Raw genomic sequence first — 16,715 nt, forward strand, 5'->3', positions numbered from 1 at the left:
AAAGTTGAAAAGTGGGATTAGCAGTCATGCAGATAGAGAAAGGGGTGGTGGTGGATCTCGGGAGCCAGATGGTTTTTCCTAAGAAGCCACAGATGGGTGGGAGGTGGGTGGACTTTCTCAATCTAGGACTGCGTTGCCCATCCCCCAGTTTTAACCTTCACCCAGAGCTAGCACCAAGCAAGGACCCGCAATTTGTAGCATTTCTCTCTGATCTTCACAACGCAATGGCTTTGTTTTATAAGCACAAAACCCACTGCCAGAGGCAGAACGATTTGTCCTGAGGCCCCACTTACGCTAGGAAAAAAGATCAGAGGCCAAAAAGAATCAAAGCGAGAGTCTTGGAGACCTGGGCTTGGGTAGCATCCCACTCTCAGGCCTTCCCATCCAGCGGGCCTTCAGGCCCCTTTAATGGGGCGGCGGAAGGGGCGGCCGGGGGATGTGGCGGCGCCCAATGGGCTGCGTGGAGCGTCACTTCCCGGCGGCGGGAGGCGAGTGGCGAGTGGCGAGTGTCGGGCAGGCTGGCGGGGGCGGGGCGGCCGAGGAGGCGTTGGCAGCGGGCTCGGACCCACGCGGCGCTGCGGCCCGCCTGGCCTGCAACGCTCCCACCGGCTCGGCGGCACGATGCCCTTTGACTTCAGGAGGTGAGTGAGACCCCGGGCCCGAGGCCCTCTGCAGCCGGCGACGACCCCCTCCTTCTTCTCTGTCCCCCGTTACGTGCAAATGCGACCCTGGTGCACTGTGCACGTCTCGGCAGGCCCTAGGGGACCGCGGCCTTCCTCGGGGTTCGAGCCCTACCCCCACCCCTCGTGCAGCCCTGGCAAGCCCTCGCACTCTCTTTCTACAGCGCGGTGTCCCCAGCTTGCCCCTGACATCTTTCATTCCCCTCCCCCAACCTGGGAACCAAATCTCCTCCCAAATCCCAAATAAAAGGAGCTCAGGCATCCCCAGGCTTTCTCCCCAGTCTTCCTTAGTGGACCCTGTCCTGGCTGACAGGTGGGGCCGCGCGCCTGGCTTTGCCCGGTAGGATCTGAGGGCTGCAGCCCCATTCAATCTGGCAGCAGCTGGAGAAGCTTAGTTCTTCAGAGCCTGAGAATCCTCTACCTACCAGATGTGGAGGCCTGTTCCCGCAAGCCATGGGGACAGTGCGGGAAGAGGAGGATGCTGGGATCTCGAGGTTCTGCAGAAGGGCCAGGCTTTCTGCAGGGACTACAGTGGGCGCCTTTGTAGGGTTCTTTGCCTCCTGGAATACCATTGTATAAGGCCAGGCCTTCTGGAAGCCTGCATGGGAAGGGCCTCCCCACCAGACATTCCCTTGACATAAGACGCTCTGAGATGCTCTGGGCTGTTGGGATACTTTGGAGGAAAAGGATTAGAATCCTGGCTGTACCTCTCTACCCAGCGGTTTAGTATGTTCTCAATGTTAGAAGCAAAGGCTTAGGGGGCAGCCCCTCACCGCTCAGCTGGCTGACCCCAGCAGGTGTCTGGGCATGCTCAAAATAGGGTTTCACCTCTTGCAAATTGGTACTAAAAATAAGGTCACCACCTGAAAGACAGGGACCGTAAGGCACCCCTGACCCAGTCTCCATCGCATGGAACTCAGAAGTAGGGCATCTATGACTGAGGAGATCTGTGAGCGCGCCCCACAGCCAGAGAACGGGTATTCCTCCATTGGTCACAGTTTTCCCTCATCCTTCTTCTCTTACTGATGTGTATAGAGGCAGGACAGAGTGACAACCAATCTAAAAACGGCCCAAGGTTCAGATCATGTTGTGGCATATGGGCAACCTGGAGTCCAGGCCCAGAGAGGACCTTGGTCTCAGACCTCTCAAACAGCCAAAGTGGTTTTTAGCACTGGGCACTGGTACTATCTGGAAAACCAGCTTCCTGCTTGCTTGAGGTAGCCCTGGGGTCCATAGCTGGGCTTAGACAAAAGCATACAGACCATGGCAGCTTTGAACCGGGAGGGCTTTGAGCCAGTTTTAGGGACACCCATTACCACAGTGTGCCCATGCAGAAAGAAGGGCAGTGGGCACATCCGGGTCCCTCAAACCTCCCAGGGTTGACCGGAAAGGGTACCAACCCTCCTCTGTCCCCACACGGTTCTGCAAGTTCTAGGGATTTTGAGTTTGTTAAAGAAGCCAATGTTCTTGTTACTTAATCTTGTCAGCTCTCTCCCCTGCCTGCATGCTGGAAGGGCTGGGCAGATCTGGGCTCCAGTTGGAAGTTTGGGGGCTGGGGGTAGGTGAGATGAAAAAAAAGAGAGAAAGGAAAACAGCTGGGGCCAGCTTTAGCCTTGTCAGGGCCTGCTTATTACCAACTAGTTTAAGGCATTGATATTTAAGGAGCACACCGCTCAACTCTCGGCTGCTACTGCCCTGGGGCTTTCTGGATGTGTCTCAGGCCCTGAGTGCCCGGGTGCCACAGGATCCCCACTAATGCCAGTTGAGAAAGTCCTTGCTTGCTGGGGCTCACTGGAGACCAGTAAGAATGGATTCCCCACCGTTCAATCTCCTCACGCAGGGTGAGCTGTGGGTCCAGCACATGTCTTCTCTTTCAGACATTGACATAGCAGAGCTCCAGGACTCACTGTGAAGGAAGGCTCCACCGTTCTACAGACCTTTACCACATACAGGGCCACTCATCGGCTTGCTGAGGGTTGTACCCAGTGTTTAGCCACCTGCCACTTGGACTATCATTAGGGGATGGGTGGCATATGGCACAACCCTGTAGAATTGCCAGAGGAGTGTGCATGTGTATGGGGGAGGGGGGGGGACGTGTCACATGACTGGGTTCTAGGAGTAGCCACTATATAAGCAAACTTGACATCCATCCCTTTGTCACTGAAGAGAGTGAATGAATCTTCCTTTTAAACCATGGTGGGGGTGACCCCTCTGGCAGAAGCCCTTTGCATGGATATACATAAAGCTGGAGTCAGAGTTTGGCCTATTGGCACTGAAGCCTTAGCTCTGGGCCACAAGGGGAATCTTGGAAAACCACCACTTTGTCAAACCTTTTAATAGTGGGGAGCACAGGGGGTGTATAGTGATTAGAACATCCCCATCCCCACCAGTTCAAGACCAAGGGGAACCCAGCTTCCTAACTTGGGTGTGTTTTCCTGCCCATGCTGCCCATGAAATGGGTATGATCGACATCCTCACATGAGACCAGGTGGCGTGTGGGACCAGCAAGCACTGTCCTCTGCCTGCCGCCATTATTGTACCCTTTGACCGAGGCACCGGCTCTATAATTAGCGAATTCTGCCATCTTCTCTTCCCTTTCATCAGCATCTGACCTCCTAAGGGCCAGGATTTATATCCAGTTTATATGTGGTTGTGTCTACAGGTGGAATGGTACTTGACTAGAGGTTCGCCCTTGGGCAAAACACACCTCTCCAGTTTGTCCAGTGTGATTGCATGTGCCAGCTGCTGGTGGAGAATTCTGCATCCCTCTTTCCTGATTTTGGTGCTTGGAGGAGAACCCAGGCAGGGCTCGTGCATGCTCAGCAAATTCTCTCCCATGGAGCTGCATCCCAAGGCCCTCTCTCCTCATCCTTGAATTGCCCTTTCTGAGTTTTAGGGGTTAAGGGCGGAGGTTGAGCCTTACATGATTACCATGTTTGCTTTGTTCCCGTTGAGCAGTTTTACTGATACTGATCATTGAACTCACAGAACTGGCTTTTGTTACCTAGGTCCGGGGGTGTTGTTCCCAGTTCCGGCTGGCTGGTGGCACTTGCTGCCTGTTACTCCAGAGGCTTTGACAGCCTCCCTCCCCAGAGCCTGAGCCCCACTTTCAGGAAAGAGGCAATGGCTAGCTCTGCCACAGTGGCAGTCCCCGTGTTGAAACCCCATGATCTAAGAGTGCTCCTCCCCTGGCTAGCTGTGTGCTCACATCAAGGAGGGATGGGGATGTGTGCTGCCTGTGGGGCAAGAAAGCTGACCTTGCAGCGCAGAGCCCAGGTTCAGATGCTGATCTGGGGGACCCAGTGCACAATGCAAGTTCAGTTCTGTTGGGTGACCCCGAGTGACAGCGCAGGTCATTTGCTTGTGGCACTGGCCCCATCATGACTTGGTTTGGTCTCCTCCACTGCTTTCTTTAGCTTTCCAAAGGTCTTCTCCCCTCAGGGGACTTGAGTGGACCTTGCAAAAGTCTCTCTCTCTCTTTCTGTCTCTTGTGTTTCCCTCTTTCTTGTTTGCAGTGCTGGGAATGGAACCCATGGCCTTGCACATGATGGGCATGTATTCTACCACTGAGCTACCCCACCCAGGTCCCAGCATGACCCACTTGAAGTTGGCTTGAGGTTTTTCTGCACCCTACTTTCAGTCTTCAAATGAGTGACGTTAATCTGAGAATCCAGTCTGGTTTCCTCAGGGTCTGACATGCCTTCCCCAGTGGGCCTTGCGGAAAACTGAAGTCCCTTACTCCCTGTGGTAGGCTAAGCTGACCAACCACTGAGGCTCTGACACTTCACTGTCAATTGAGGGACCAATACAAATGCCCCCATTTCTACCTTGGCATTCCAGGAAGAGCCAGAGACCGATGGGTTAGTCCACGTACTTCACGGCATGTTTATAAAAATATTACTGAAAATTCAGACTGGAGGGGAACAACCTGTAAAACCCAGGTTGAGTTTATTGAGCTTGTCCAGGTGCTGAGCCCTGTTGAGTGAGCGGCACTGGGGGAGTCTCACAGGAGTGACTTGTTCAACCCTCCCCTACACACACACACACACACACACACACATGGCAGGCCGTGAAGACCCTTCTTAGTCATCCCACTTTAGTGAGCAGGCCTGAGGTCGATTGCAGGAGCTGATACAATGCTGCTATTCCCTTGTAGAGCAGCAGCATGGGCTAGAAGCACTCTCTTTCCCGGTCCCTAAATTCAGAGAGAGGCAAAACCTCCTCTAAGAATGCATCTCCTTCCTCCTTGCTAACCCTGACCCAGCGTGCTCCTCGTGAATCTTTTAACCGTCTGCAGGCACTCCATGCTTCCCTTTCTACCCCCCTTTCCTCTCTTCTTCTCTCTATCACCTGATTCCATAATCTTCTAAAATTAATTTTTGCTAAAGTCCCCATCCCAAACGTAAATGTACCTTTTATTCGTCAGATGTGATTGTTGCCTTGGAGGCTCACTGCTGGAATAAACTCCCCCTTTCGAGCTCTTTCTGAACTCTTGGCTGGCTGATTCAGCTCAGTTGTTTTGGCCCAAACTCCTGTCTAAGCTGACTGATTCAAACTGGCTCCTCTCAGCTTCTGACTGAATTGCTCTACTTGGCCTTAAGCTAACTCTGGCAGTCTGTTCTAATCTTCTGGGTCCTTCTCGTTCTCTGGATAAGAGCCGTGTTCATGCACTTGCCTGGAACAGTCCCTCTCTGGCCATTTGGATTCCTGACTCTGGTAAGGAAGGCAGGCATTCGGCCTGAGGCTTGCCTCGCACCTCCAGATCAGTGAGGCAGCGCCTGGTTGCCCATGGGCATTGCTTGAAATCAGAACAGAGCTAGCTGTGGGTCTGCTAAAGCTTTTCAGTGAGTGATGCCAACCCAGAGGTGAGAAGGATTGCTCTGAGTTGGAAGAGTCATAGGCAGGTGGGCTGGAGCCCTCAGGGAGCAGGGCATTGGAGGAGCCCTGGTGGGCAACCCTGGAGAAAAGAGTTCTGGCTCTACCTGACCCTCCTGTTTGATCTTAAACAGTCTGGTTTTCTACTTCTACAGTGGCCAGTAAAGAGAGCCAGTCTCAGATCTCTCTCTCTCTCTCTCTCTCTCTCTCTCTCTCTCTCTCTGTGTGTGTGTGTCTCTGTGTGTGTGTCTGTGTCTGTGTCTGTGCTGGATATTAAGTGTAGGGCTAGGCTGCTATTCTCCCACTGAGTTATACTGTCACCCCTAATATTTTGAGATAGGACCTGCAAAATTGCCCATACTAGCCTGGAATTTGAGATCCTCCTGCCTTAGCTCCCCAAGTAGAAGGTTTGTAGGTGTGTGCACCCTGTCCTTTCTGTTAATATCTTTGCTTTTCAAACTGAAATCCAAAGGCCGTCAGCTTCACAGCAAACCTGGCGGGGGGTGGGGTCCATGCCCATCTTGACTCTGCATCTGTGCTCTGGCAAGCCTTGGGGATTAGAGCCATGCTGAGTTCTACAGAGCCTCCTCCTCTGTGCCACTGATTGGACCCCACAGTTCTTCCAACACTTAATGTGTTCTCCCCTAATGCTTGACTGCTCTTCTATAGCAGCCATGAAGGACTGCATGGAAGGACCCAGGGCCTGGGTCAGCCCAGTTGGTGCCAGATGTGTGGTCTAAGGAGCCCTGCTGTCTTGTGCCTGGCACCGTTTCTCAGAATACAGTTTGACCTGTTAAGGAAGGGCAATTAGCCTAATCATCTGTTGTCAGCTTGAGCGTGTAGGTCTATTAACCTAATTACATTGGTTATATATGTGGGAGGAGTACAGGATAGGCAGCCCTCCGGCACTCCTGTGTGTTTATTCTGAAAGTTCGTGACCCACAGGGAAAGCAGGAAGAAGCCCTATAAAAGCCACCTCACCCACAGAGGCTGCTGCACCTACTTACCTTGTTTCACAGCCATGGAGGTCGACCCCCAGACATTTTAGAGCTCAAAGTTGGTCTTCCAAGGAGGCCCTTGGTCCCAAGCACACCAGAAGGCACGGACTCCCTGTCCCGGAACACCAGCTGCCCTCCAGGAACCTGCCTGAAGCCTAGCTGGACAGGAAGCAAGGGCTATCTGAAATGCTCATCCAAATAGTGGGAACTCTGCCCGAGATGAGAGGCCTGGCAGTGGCCCAACTTCTAATGCAGTGAACTCACAGGTCTTATGTATATGTGTGCATTTTTGTGCTTATAACCCAATTTTAAAGATGCACAGAGGACCCAATATACAGCTCTCGAAGAATAGTCAGGTGGCTCGTGGGGAATTGAGAAGTTCTACATCAGCCCTGGGAAATGAAAACCGAAACAGCTGTAGCTGCCACTCACACCTGGCAGCTGCTGCCTGCCTGCTGGTCTGGAGTCCCAGCCGCTCCTTCAGCCTCCCTTCTTGCTCCCATTTGAGGCTGAGTCTTGGAAGTGATGTTTCTTGAAGTTTCTTAAGCACTGAGCCAGTCCGCACACATCACCGACAACCGTGCAGGTCCCAAGAGACAGACACAGGCAGTAAGACTTCGTTGTCTTTGCCTTATTTGCGTCTGTAATAACCATCCAATAAAATGGATGGTTGTGTGTATGTGTGTGTACTTCTAATGATATATAAGACACGCTTGTGAAGTCACAACTGCCATGTGGATACAGAACAGGTCCAGGACCCTAGCAAACTCGTGCTGTCACTTTATAGTCAGGTGGCGTTAAATTGAGTTTTGAATTGCAGGGAGAATACATGAGATCTGCCCTCCTGAGACACTCAACATGTTAGCTGTGGGCACATGTCGGCAGCAGGTCTACAGAAGGTAACCACAGTGTATCTGAAACTGTCTATGGAACAGTTCCCTCTGTCCCCTCCCTGGTCTGTGGCAACCACCACTCACTTCTCTGAGCTTGCCTGTTTTTAAGAGTTTGCGGAGAGGAGTCACTCTATGTTTGTCCTGTGGCTGGTTCACAGCATTTAGCATTAAGTCCCTCTATATGACCTCCTTTTTTAGTGCTGCGTAGTACTCCGATGTGTACTCACTATGCTTTCTTATCTGCTCATCTCTCAGGGGACCTTGGAGTTGTTCCCTCAGCTTGACTGTTGTGCTTAATCCTCATTGAACAGAGATGTGGAGACACTTCTTCATGAGATTCCTACTCAAACTTGTGGGGAGTAATAGATGCCAAGGAACGAGGTTGCTGGTTCAGGTAGTCTGTTTTCAATTCCCACGGTGGTTATGCTGTTGTTAGTCCCAGCAACCTGACTCCTTGCCCTCACCAGCCTTTACCTTTTGTCTTTAGATGACGTCATGCAGGGAGATATGAGGTGAAGCTCCAGGACTTGTTTGTAACCATGAACTTTTCCATTCATGCCATTTTGTTCCCCCATTTTGTTGGTTAGACTCTAAGATTTTATATATATATATATATATATATATATATATATATATATATATATATATGAATAAATGCCTAGGCTAAAAGCCTTGGATCTTTCCCTGACTAGCTCATACCTTAAACCCCTTTATTCTAGTCTAAGTTCTGCCAGGTGGCTGTGACCATTGTCCTCTGTCCGTGGGGCCAAATCTTCTCTTGGCATGACTGTCCCTCTCCCAGAACCCCCTCCTCCTACTGGGTGTCCCACCTTCTAATTCTGCCTCAGCTCATTGGCCAATCAACTTTATATTGACAATTGAATCTTTCAGAGAGTGCACGAGATTATCCCCACACCTATTTGCCTTGTACCCTCTACTCAGACCTTCTCATGGGCCACGAGTACTTTTGCTGTAGAGATGAAGGGCTCCCTGTATGTCTTGGATAGAGTCTCCTTGTCAGGTCTGTGGTTGGAGAATGTTTTCTCCCATCCCCTAGGTTGCTTTTTCTTTCCAGTAACTCTTTCCTCTGCTGATTCCGTATTAGAATAGGAACTTAGAGCCCAGAGCTGGGAAGTAACTGGCCAGGCACATAGCTACTGAGTTGTGTGCAAGACTGGAATCTCAGAGCTCACTGCAAGGATATCCTGCTTTTTCAGACACCCTGAGCATACTGGTTCTCATGAATCCTGGTGAGGCCTTGTCTGCGTCACATTCACACCAGAAGCTGTTAGTGCGTGGGAATTAGCTAAAACGTCCCCAGAGAGCTTTTGGAGTCCTGGTGTTGCTTGGCCTGCTCTGATGTTTTCCTGGGTCCCAGAGTCCATTCATGGTATACAGTGTCTCCAGACCTCCCAGGAATGTGACACAGAGTCTGGGCCAGGATGCTCTTCTCCATTGCAAATGCCCCAGAGGATGCCTGGCTGCTCTGAGCTGCCCCAAACCCTTCCCGTGTGGCAGGTCTCTCGTGATGGTTCTTTTCTCACCATTCGGTAGCTGGGGTACCCTGGACCACTGCAGGCCTTAGTTTTTCCCATTTGTAGATTAGAGTGCTCTTTCATTGCAGGGATCTGGAGAGGCCCTGGCCCAGCAGCTATTTAACCCCTGTATTCTCACTGGGACTGGTAGACCACAGTGACTGGGCACATGGTGTGTGACCATGGGAAGCAGGGCCCTGGCTCTGCAATGCCAGTGATGCACACCTGAGAGTCCCTGGGACAGGTTGGATCTGGGCTACCCTTTGCAGCAACCATAGGTGACATCAGTGTGCTTGCCTGAGAGGAAGGAAGTATCGCACTGAGATAATCCAAGAGCTGCCTGTGGCTAGCTAAAAAGTTGTGTCTGTGTGCAAAGGTGGCTTCAGTGTGTCTGTGTAGCCCTCATCTTTTAAGAGATGACAAAAACCTTAAAATGATGTACAGATGATCGGCTACAGACTCCAGTTTTGTTTCTGTTAACCCTCATTGTGGGCCTAACAAGTCTCTTGTGGGACACTGGCCGTATACAGTCCTGTGTCCCACTTTCTGGCCAGTGTGATCAGCATGTGTTCACTGGATGGACAAGGACTTTGAGCAGAGCCCCTGCGACTCTTGGCCAGAGGGGTATGTCAGGGTTCTGTTCTCACGGGCTGGTCTAGATGAGGGGTGAGGCTGGCTCTTGAGCTCCCCTCCGAGCAGCACTGGAGGTTGTAGCCAAGGCTAGCCAGCTCTCTCCTGAGGGGTGTGCCCTTCCTCCACTCTGAGTACCATCAGCACCCAGCCATCAGGCTCCCTGGGGCTGTGCTGCCCTGGCACGTAATGTGCCCACTGGGCAGCTTATATGTGGGCTAGGCCAGAGGCTTGCCGTGGGTCTCCTCGGTGCAGAGGCAGGGAGGAACTTTGTCCCCGCTGGCTTGAGAAAGGACCGTGGCTAAGATAGCACAGGGGCAGGTGACGCAGCTGAGATTTACGTGCCCGTGTGACGTTAGAGCTGGCTTTCTCAGCAGCCTCACACTCTGGAAGACGTGTTATCACTGGGGGGGGGGGGGGATCCCACAGAAACCCCGAGGTTGGGTGTTATCTACTCAGTTGTATTTATGGTTTGTTGCTATGGAAGCTGGGGGTGGAGGCAGTGGTAGGCCAATGGTGAAGCTGGAGTGACTATTTCCTGTCACTGTGGACATCTTTGGGTAGGAAGTTACCATTGAGCACTGCTAAGGAGCGGCAGAGCAGGCGACAGGACTTCCTGTGTGGGCTCGCAGAGTGCCTTCCAGAGGCCGAAGCAGCCAGGTGTGGGCAGTTGTGCACTGGTCACTAGGACCTCCTGTGTGCCAGGGGTTCTGGGATCTGAGGTGCAGACAAACCCCTGTCCCTGACTCCTTGGGCTTGATTTTAGTTCTGACATTCTATTTCTCATTTTTAAAAACTCAGTGAACTTTCCATTTTGAACTAACTTTAGGTTTCCAAGAAGTTATAGATAAGGCAGAGCTGACCGCTGGCCCCACTGTGCACGCTGCCCATTGCCACATGGGTCATCCCAGCTCAGGAAGTGACAATGGCATAGGGTCAGTGTCCCATGCAGGCCTCCACGTGCCTTCATGCTGCAAATCCAGTCCCCACTGGCCAGGGCCATTGCACAATCCTTGACTTTCATGACCTTGGCTGTCTTAAGAGCTCTCCAGGGGCCATGCAACATATTTCCCTCCTGAGGCCTGCTGGCCTTTCTTACCAGTAGACCGGGTTGTGTGGGGCTGGGGAAGCAACCAGAGTGAGCAGGCCTTTCTGGGTCACCCTCTCAGGACACCAGAACCGCATGGCATGCATTCTGATCTCTACCTGTCCTGTCTTTCTTACCTTGCTGCTGATAAGCATTATGTTGGGAAGTGACAATCCAGTGCCAGGCCACCTTGGGTGACTCACACGGCAGTGGCCCCACAACAGTGGGCCGCTGGATTACTTTGTAGCTATGCAGCTATGATGGCACAGGTGAGGAGGTTGTGAGGCACAGGCTCAGTCGGGATCTAACTTCCTTTCATTGAAGGTCTGCAGGCTGGGATGTACTACCAGGGTGAGAGTGGGGAAGAGCCAGTAACAAAGGGTATAGGAACTAAGTCCTGAGAAACCTGGGAACCCAGGAGAGGTGACCCTGGGCATGTGATCTTAGCACTTGGAAGGCTGAGTCAGGAGGAGTACTCCAGGAATGAGGTCAGCATGGCCTATAGAGTAAGGCCCTGGCTCAGAACAAAATCATCTGTAGCTGTGTCTTATTTAGCACTGGAAAGTGTTCTAAGGAGCATGAGACGGCAGCTCTTACAGAAAACACCACCCCGAGGCATCACCCAGCTTCCTTCACGTGACTCTTTGGAAGCAAATTATCTCTGTCACATCTTAATTCATAGCCACGACAAAGAACAGCTATGACCTCGTATAGCAAAGCCCTGTACACAGTACGCACGCCGCGTGTGTCTTCATGTGGTCTTTCTCAGGTGTGCTCACCACATTGTCTGCTTTCTGTTCTCTGACTCATCCTTCTCACCCAGCCCTGACCCTGGTAACCACTCTCCTTTGAGCGTAGTGGGTTCTCCTTCCCTTCACATCTGCAGTTTGTTTTACTTCACCTCGTTTGTCTTCCATCTAGGTCCTTTCTGGCACAAGGCGGGATCTCTCTCTCTCTCTTTCTCTCTCTCTCTTTTGAAGGCTGAATAATATTCCACTGTGTCTGGGAGCTGCATTTTCTGTGTCCCTCCATCAGTGGTGGCTGTTCCACATTGTGGCTTTAGTGACTGGTGCTGTAGTCAGGGTGTGCAGGTAGCTTTTTGGGATTTCATTTCCTTTGGGTATGCAGAGAAGAGAGATTACTGGGTCGTTCTATTTTTGATTCCTTGTTTATGATACTGGCTATGCTAGTCCACACCCCTGACCCAGCTGTGTGCAAGCATTCTCCTAACTCTCCCCCACCCACACTTGTTGCGTTTTGGATCCAGTGGCTGCCGTGCTAATGGCTGTGTGGTGGTATCACAGACCATTTCAGTTTGCATCTCCTTGACAGTTAGTTGGTGTCAACCACCTTTTCGGTGTGTTCTTGGCCGTCTTGCTCATTTTTGAAAAAGTTTCTCAAATGCCCACCCATCTGCTTGCTTGTCTGCCCTTTAAATCTTGGGTATTAAACCCTTTAATCAGATACACAGCTTGCAAATGTTTCTCCCTGATTATCAGCCGCCTTTTCATTTGTCTCCTTTGCTGTGTAGATACAGAGTTTGCTGTAGTCTTAGCCATGTGTTTATTATCTGTGACACATTATTACTCATTTGTTACTCTTGTAGCCTAATCTGGTTGCTATTCAATAAGCCATATTCTGCCAGGTGCTGTGGTGCACACCTTCAATTCTGGCACCCAAGAGTCAGAGGCAGGAGGACTTTTATAAATTTGAGGCCAGCCTGGTCTACAGAGTGAGTTCCAGGACAGCCAGGGCTACACAGAGAAACCCTGTCTCAAGCCTCCCTCATCCCCCGCCCCCCACATCACCCCCTAAAAGTCATATTCCAAGCTAGTGATCTCTTCCAGGAATCTTGTGGTTTCTGGCTCTACATTTAGGTTAGGTCTTATGGTTTGTTTTTCTTTAATCCACATCAGGATGATTTTCACATGTGGAATAGGAAAGGCATACGATGGTCTTACCCTTTTACACGTAAAGGGGCAGGCTTCCGGGCACCGTTTACTGAAGGGATTATCTTCAACCCTTGTGTTCTCTTGATGCCCTTGCCAGTATGAGTTGACCATGTGTGATCTGCCCCCCAGGGCCTGTGCGTTGGTTTTTATGTTGGAATCATTCTGAGCTCATTACTATGGCTTTGTAGTATAATTTTATATCATGGAGTACGAAGTCTCCATCCCTGCTCTAGCTGTTTGGAGTCTTTTGTGGCTGCAAACAAGTCTTAGACTTTCTTCTGATTTCTGTGCAGTCTCGGGGTTAGAGGTGCCTTGGCTGCCTTTTTCTTTCTTTTTCTTTCTTTTCTTGCCTGACACGTCTGCTGATCCTGAGTGGAGGTGTGGAGAGCAGCACCCAGCCTTCTGCCGGATTCCATCAGCTGTGGAGTTTTCATAGATGACTCATGGCAAAGACCTTTCCCTCTCTCAAGGGTAGCTGCCGTCCTAAGCTTGTAGAGCCCCTCTGCTGGTGTGATGTTTCTCAGCTGCCAGGACAGACCAGCCTCGCAGGCCAGGGCTGGAGTGCGCACCTCGTGACCTCTTGTGTGCGTGCTGGGCAGGTTTCTGTCCCCTGCGTTCACCATGCACACTGGCTTGTTACTTTCCTGTGGTTCCTCTGGCTAGGTATTAGGGTGACATCAGCCTCATAAAAGGGTCTGTTAGGAATAACTCCTCCCAGCCTTCTTCCTTTTTGGGAGAGCTGATATCCTGGCATCGGTTGATTCTTTTTGCAGAGGCCAGAGACTTCAGCTGTGAAGCTGTCTTGTCTGTGGGCTTTTTCTTCATTGGGAGGTTTGTTTATTTAATCCAATTTCAGTATCTTTTATTCCTGGCTTCTTACTGGTCCTTACTGTAGACAGGGTAACAGGCTTTTCTGAGCTTATCCCTGAGGACTAGGATGTAGTGTTGGGCTCCAAGGACAGCATCTCACTACCTCTGCTGCCAGCTTCAGGTACCTCCTCCTCCAGGAAGCCCTCCTCCCCATTCCTCCCCAACACTGTCCATCCCTGACCACTTGGCCCTCCCACAGCCTCAGCTCTGTGCATGTGTCTCATAGGCCCTGTCATTTCCTCACTAGTGGGCTTCCAAGGCCGTGGTAGAGGGAGGTTTGTGCTGTCCTTAGCAGGACCTGGCCGAGAGCCTTGCACACAGTCAGGTGGTAGCCCCCAGGTGGTGTGCTCAGCAGAGGCACGGAGACGTTACAGGGCTAGCCATCTGCTTCAGGTCACAGTGAATCTGTACCTCTCTCAGCCTCAGTGACCTCGTTGAAAGGTCTAGGCACAATGATAATCATACCAGGACTGCTGTGAGTACCGAGTGAGCACTCTGATGTCTTAGCATGGGGCCTGGCCCCCTTGGGTGCTCATAACCTGTCTGTTGTATGGGAAGCACCGGCTCACCAGGCTGCTGGGGAGGATGGGTGAAGGGCAGACCCCCCAGAGGTGCTGCCTTTGCTGTCTGTCTGTCAGCTTCTTCCAGAAAGGACCCAAGAAGCTTGGCGTCTTCGTGCCACACAAGCTTGTTTTCTCCCCGTAAAGTCCGAGCAGAGTTGACGCTCTGCTTTCGTGGATACCAGGAGACCAGGTTCCTTCACTCAAAGTATATAACCTGCAAGGTAGGTTAGAGTACCACTCACTGTCTCTTGAGGGTAAGGAAGCGAGGTCTGGCCATGTGCCCTAGAGGAGAAAAGATGCTGTCATCTCTGTCACCATGACTCCAGTCAGCGCTGTCTGCCTCTCCCTTCCGCCAGTTTCTTTTCTCTTCCTTCATTGCCCCCCCCCCCCTCGAGACAGGGTTTCTCTGAAGCCCCACCTTGTCTTTGAAGCAATCATGTTTCTTTTAAGTCAGTGTTTGAAACTAACACTCCGACTGATGAGAGGTGACTTTACACATCATCAGAGCGGAGAAGCAGAGTCCCCTGCATAGACGCAGTCCCAGCTGCCGCCGGATCGGCTCTGTTTAAGAGGATCCAGCGATCCTCCGAGGCCCCAGTGCACACCTGAGCGTGCTGGTAGAGTACCATCCCCCCACATGCCCTGCTTTTCTATTCATACGCATCTCTGGTAGCTTCATTCATAAATTAGAGCCAAGAACTGCAACTAAGAATAAAGTAATGGTAATTGCGCACCACACTGGAAGGACGTTACCGAGTAAAACTGGGTTCCTTGAGCACAGACCCTGTGAATCTTCCATATGGGCGGTCTGATAACTCAGGTACAGCTGGTGTGCTTGGCTCACAGGGTAGGAGTCTAGGCTCCTCCCATGTTCTCAACTCCCTTCCTCTGGGGTCTGTCTATCCACTCCAAGTTAGAACATCACCAGCCGTGTTCATCGAAGGCCCACTCATTGCTGGCCCTGCCAGAAGCATGGATTCCCACTGTGGGTAAGAAGTGAGTGGGGTCCCGGGTGTGCTTGCCCTCCCTCCCTCTCTCTCTCCTCCCTCCCTCTTTCACTGGGGCTTCTGAGAAGCTAGGACCGCTTCCCCCATCAGCTGTTCTAGCTGCCAGGAGGATGGGTAGAGCTACAATATGAGTGGGTGTTTTCCACGCAAGTCCTGAAAAAGGAAGGAGCAGGTGGTGATAAGAGAGAGCTAACAGTGACGTGTTAACGAGGCCTCTTCCTCAGAAGGGCTCTCGTTGGCAGCCTCTGGGCTCCTTTGGGCTCTCTGGTTCCCCTTCTCTCCTCCCCAGTTGCTGCCAGGCTCTGCAGGCCACTGCGCTGTTACTTGGTACAAAACAATGGTCCACTTTTCTGTTCAGCTGACCCCTGCCTGCCCTGGTGGGGAACACACCTGAGAACATAGCCAAGTCCACCCACTTAGGGGGCCTGGCGCTGGACCCGGGCTCTGCACCTCTAACCCTGTGGGTATAGAAGGGAAGAGGGAGGGAAGAGACACTGACAACCTCCGTCACACAGCACTGAACCCTGCAGCCCCCATTGCGAGAGGACACCTCCCTCCTCAGGGATGGACTGGGTACTTTGTGGCTTCATCTCTCTGTTTAGATCATGTTCCTGGCCTTCTCCTAAGGGTATAAGCACACAGGAGTGGTTGGTCATGGGGCCCTGAGGAAAAGGAGACTCAGTTACTCGGACCCCACACTCTTCCGCCATCAGTCTACAGGCTTCCTTTGAAATGTCCGATGAGTCCCCAGAGTCCGCATGAGGGAGGTTAGGGGAGAGAGGACACCTCACTCTCCACATGCTTGAGAACTGGGCATCCTTGTAACAGGAGGAACCAGAGGCTCAGAGAGGTCAAGCTTGGCCCAGAGCCACACAGCTGGGAAAGTCAGAGAGCCAAGCTGTAGAGCAGTGCTCTCTGAAGCTCAGCTTTTGGCTTGATCACTTGACCTCGAAATCCATGTTGCTGGGTTGGGAACTCAGTCGTTATATTAGTAATCTGGCAGTTCTCCTCAGTTGCCTGGGGGCCGTGCTGCCCCTGGAGGGTCTGCATCAACTGACCCAGGAATCCACACCTTTACCAGCTGACTGTAGAAGTCCTTGGCCAAGCAGTCGGGGGCCCTGAACTGGGACCACCTTTCTGTACTCAGCCTCAAAAGCAGCCAATGGGACTTGAGAGTTTCCAAAGGCCTTTGAAGACAATTCGGAGTCTCCACAGATAAGGACTTTGAGGCCCCAGGGGAGGGCGAGTGACACTTTGGTGCCACACAGCTGGAAAGAAGGTCACAGGAACACAGATTTTTCTTGGCTGATGATGTAGGAATCCTGTAGCCATGTTGCTGAGGGCTCAGTGCCAGCTTCCTGAGCCGTGGACCATAGCGTGAACTTTATGCAGGCTACCTTTGCACAGCTGTGATCTAGTGAAGTGTCAAAAGTGAGCTGTCACATTCAGCAGGTAACGTGTGTTAAAAAGTACTCGGAAAGCCGGGTGTGGTGGCGCATGCCTTTAATCCCAGCACTTGGGAGGCAGAGGCAGTCGGATTTCTGAGTTCAAGGCCAGCCTGGTCTACAAAGAGAGTTCCAGGACAGCCAGGGCTACACAGAGAAACCCTGTCTCGAAAAACCAAA

At 51.8% G+C, this 16,715-nt stretch overlaps 1 protein-coding gene across 1 annotated transcript in view; it reads left to right on the plus strand.

Moving 5' to 3' along the window:
• Positions 1 to 446: 446 nt before the first annotated feature.
• The window catches only part of Ergic1 (endoplasmic reticulum-golgi intermediate compartment 1), a 97,334-nt gene continuing 81,065 nt past the window's right edge, over positions 447 to 16,715 (plus strand). Inside the window, exon 1 of the mRNA XM_029471174.1 lies at positions 447 to 641. Within this exon, the coding sequence (XP_029327034.1) occupies positions 622 to 641 (20 nt within the window). The 5' untranslated portion in view covers positions 447 to 621. The remainder of the gene's footprint in view (positions 642 to 16,715) is intronic.

The sequence above is a fragment of the Mus caroli genome, chromosome 17 (genome assembly GCF_900094665.2).
Source record: "Mus caroli chromosome 17, CAROLI_EIJ_v1.1, whole genome shotgun sequence".
NCBI lineage: Eukaryota > Metazoa > Chordata > Mammalia > Rodentia > Muridae > Mus > Mus caroli.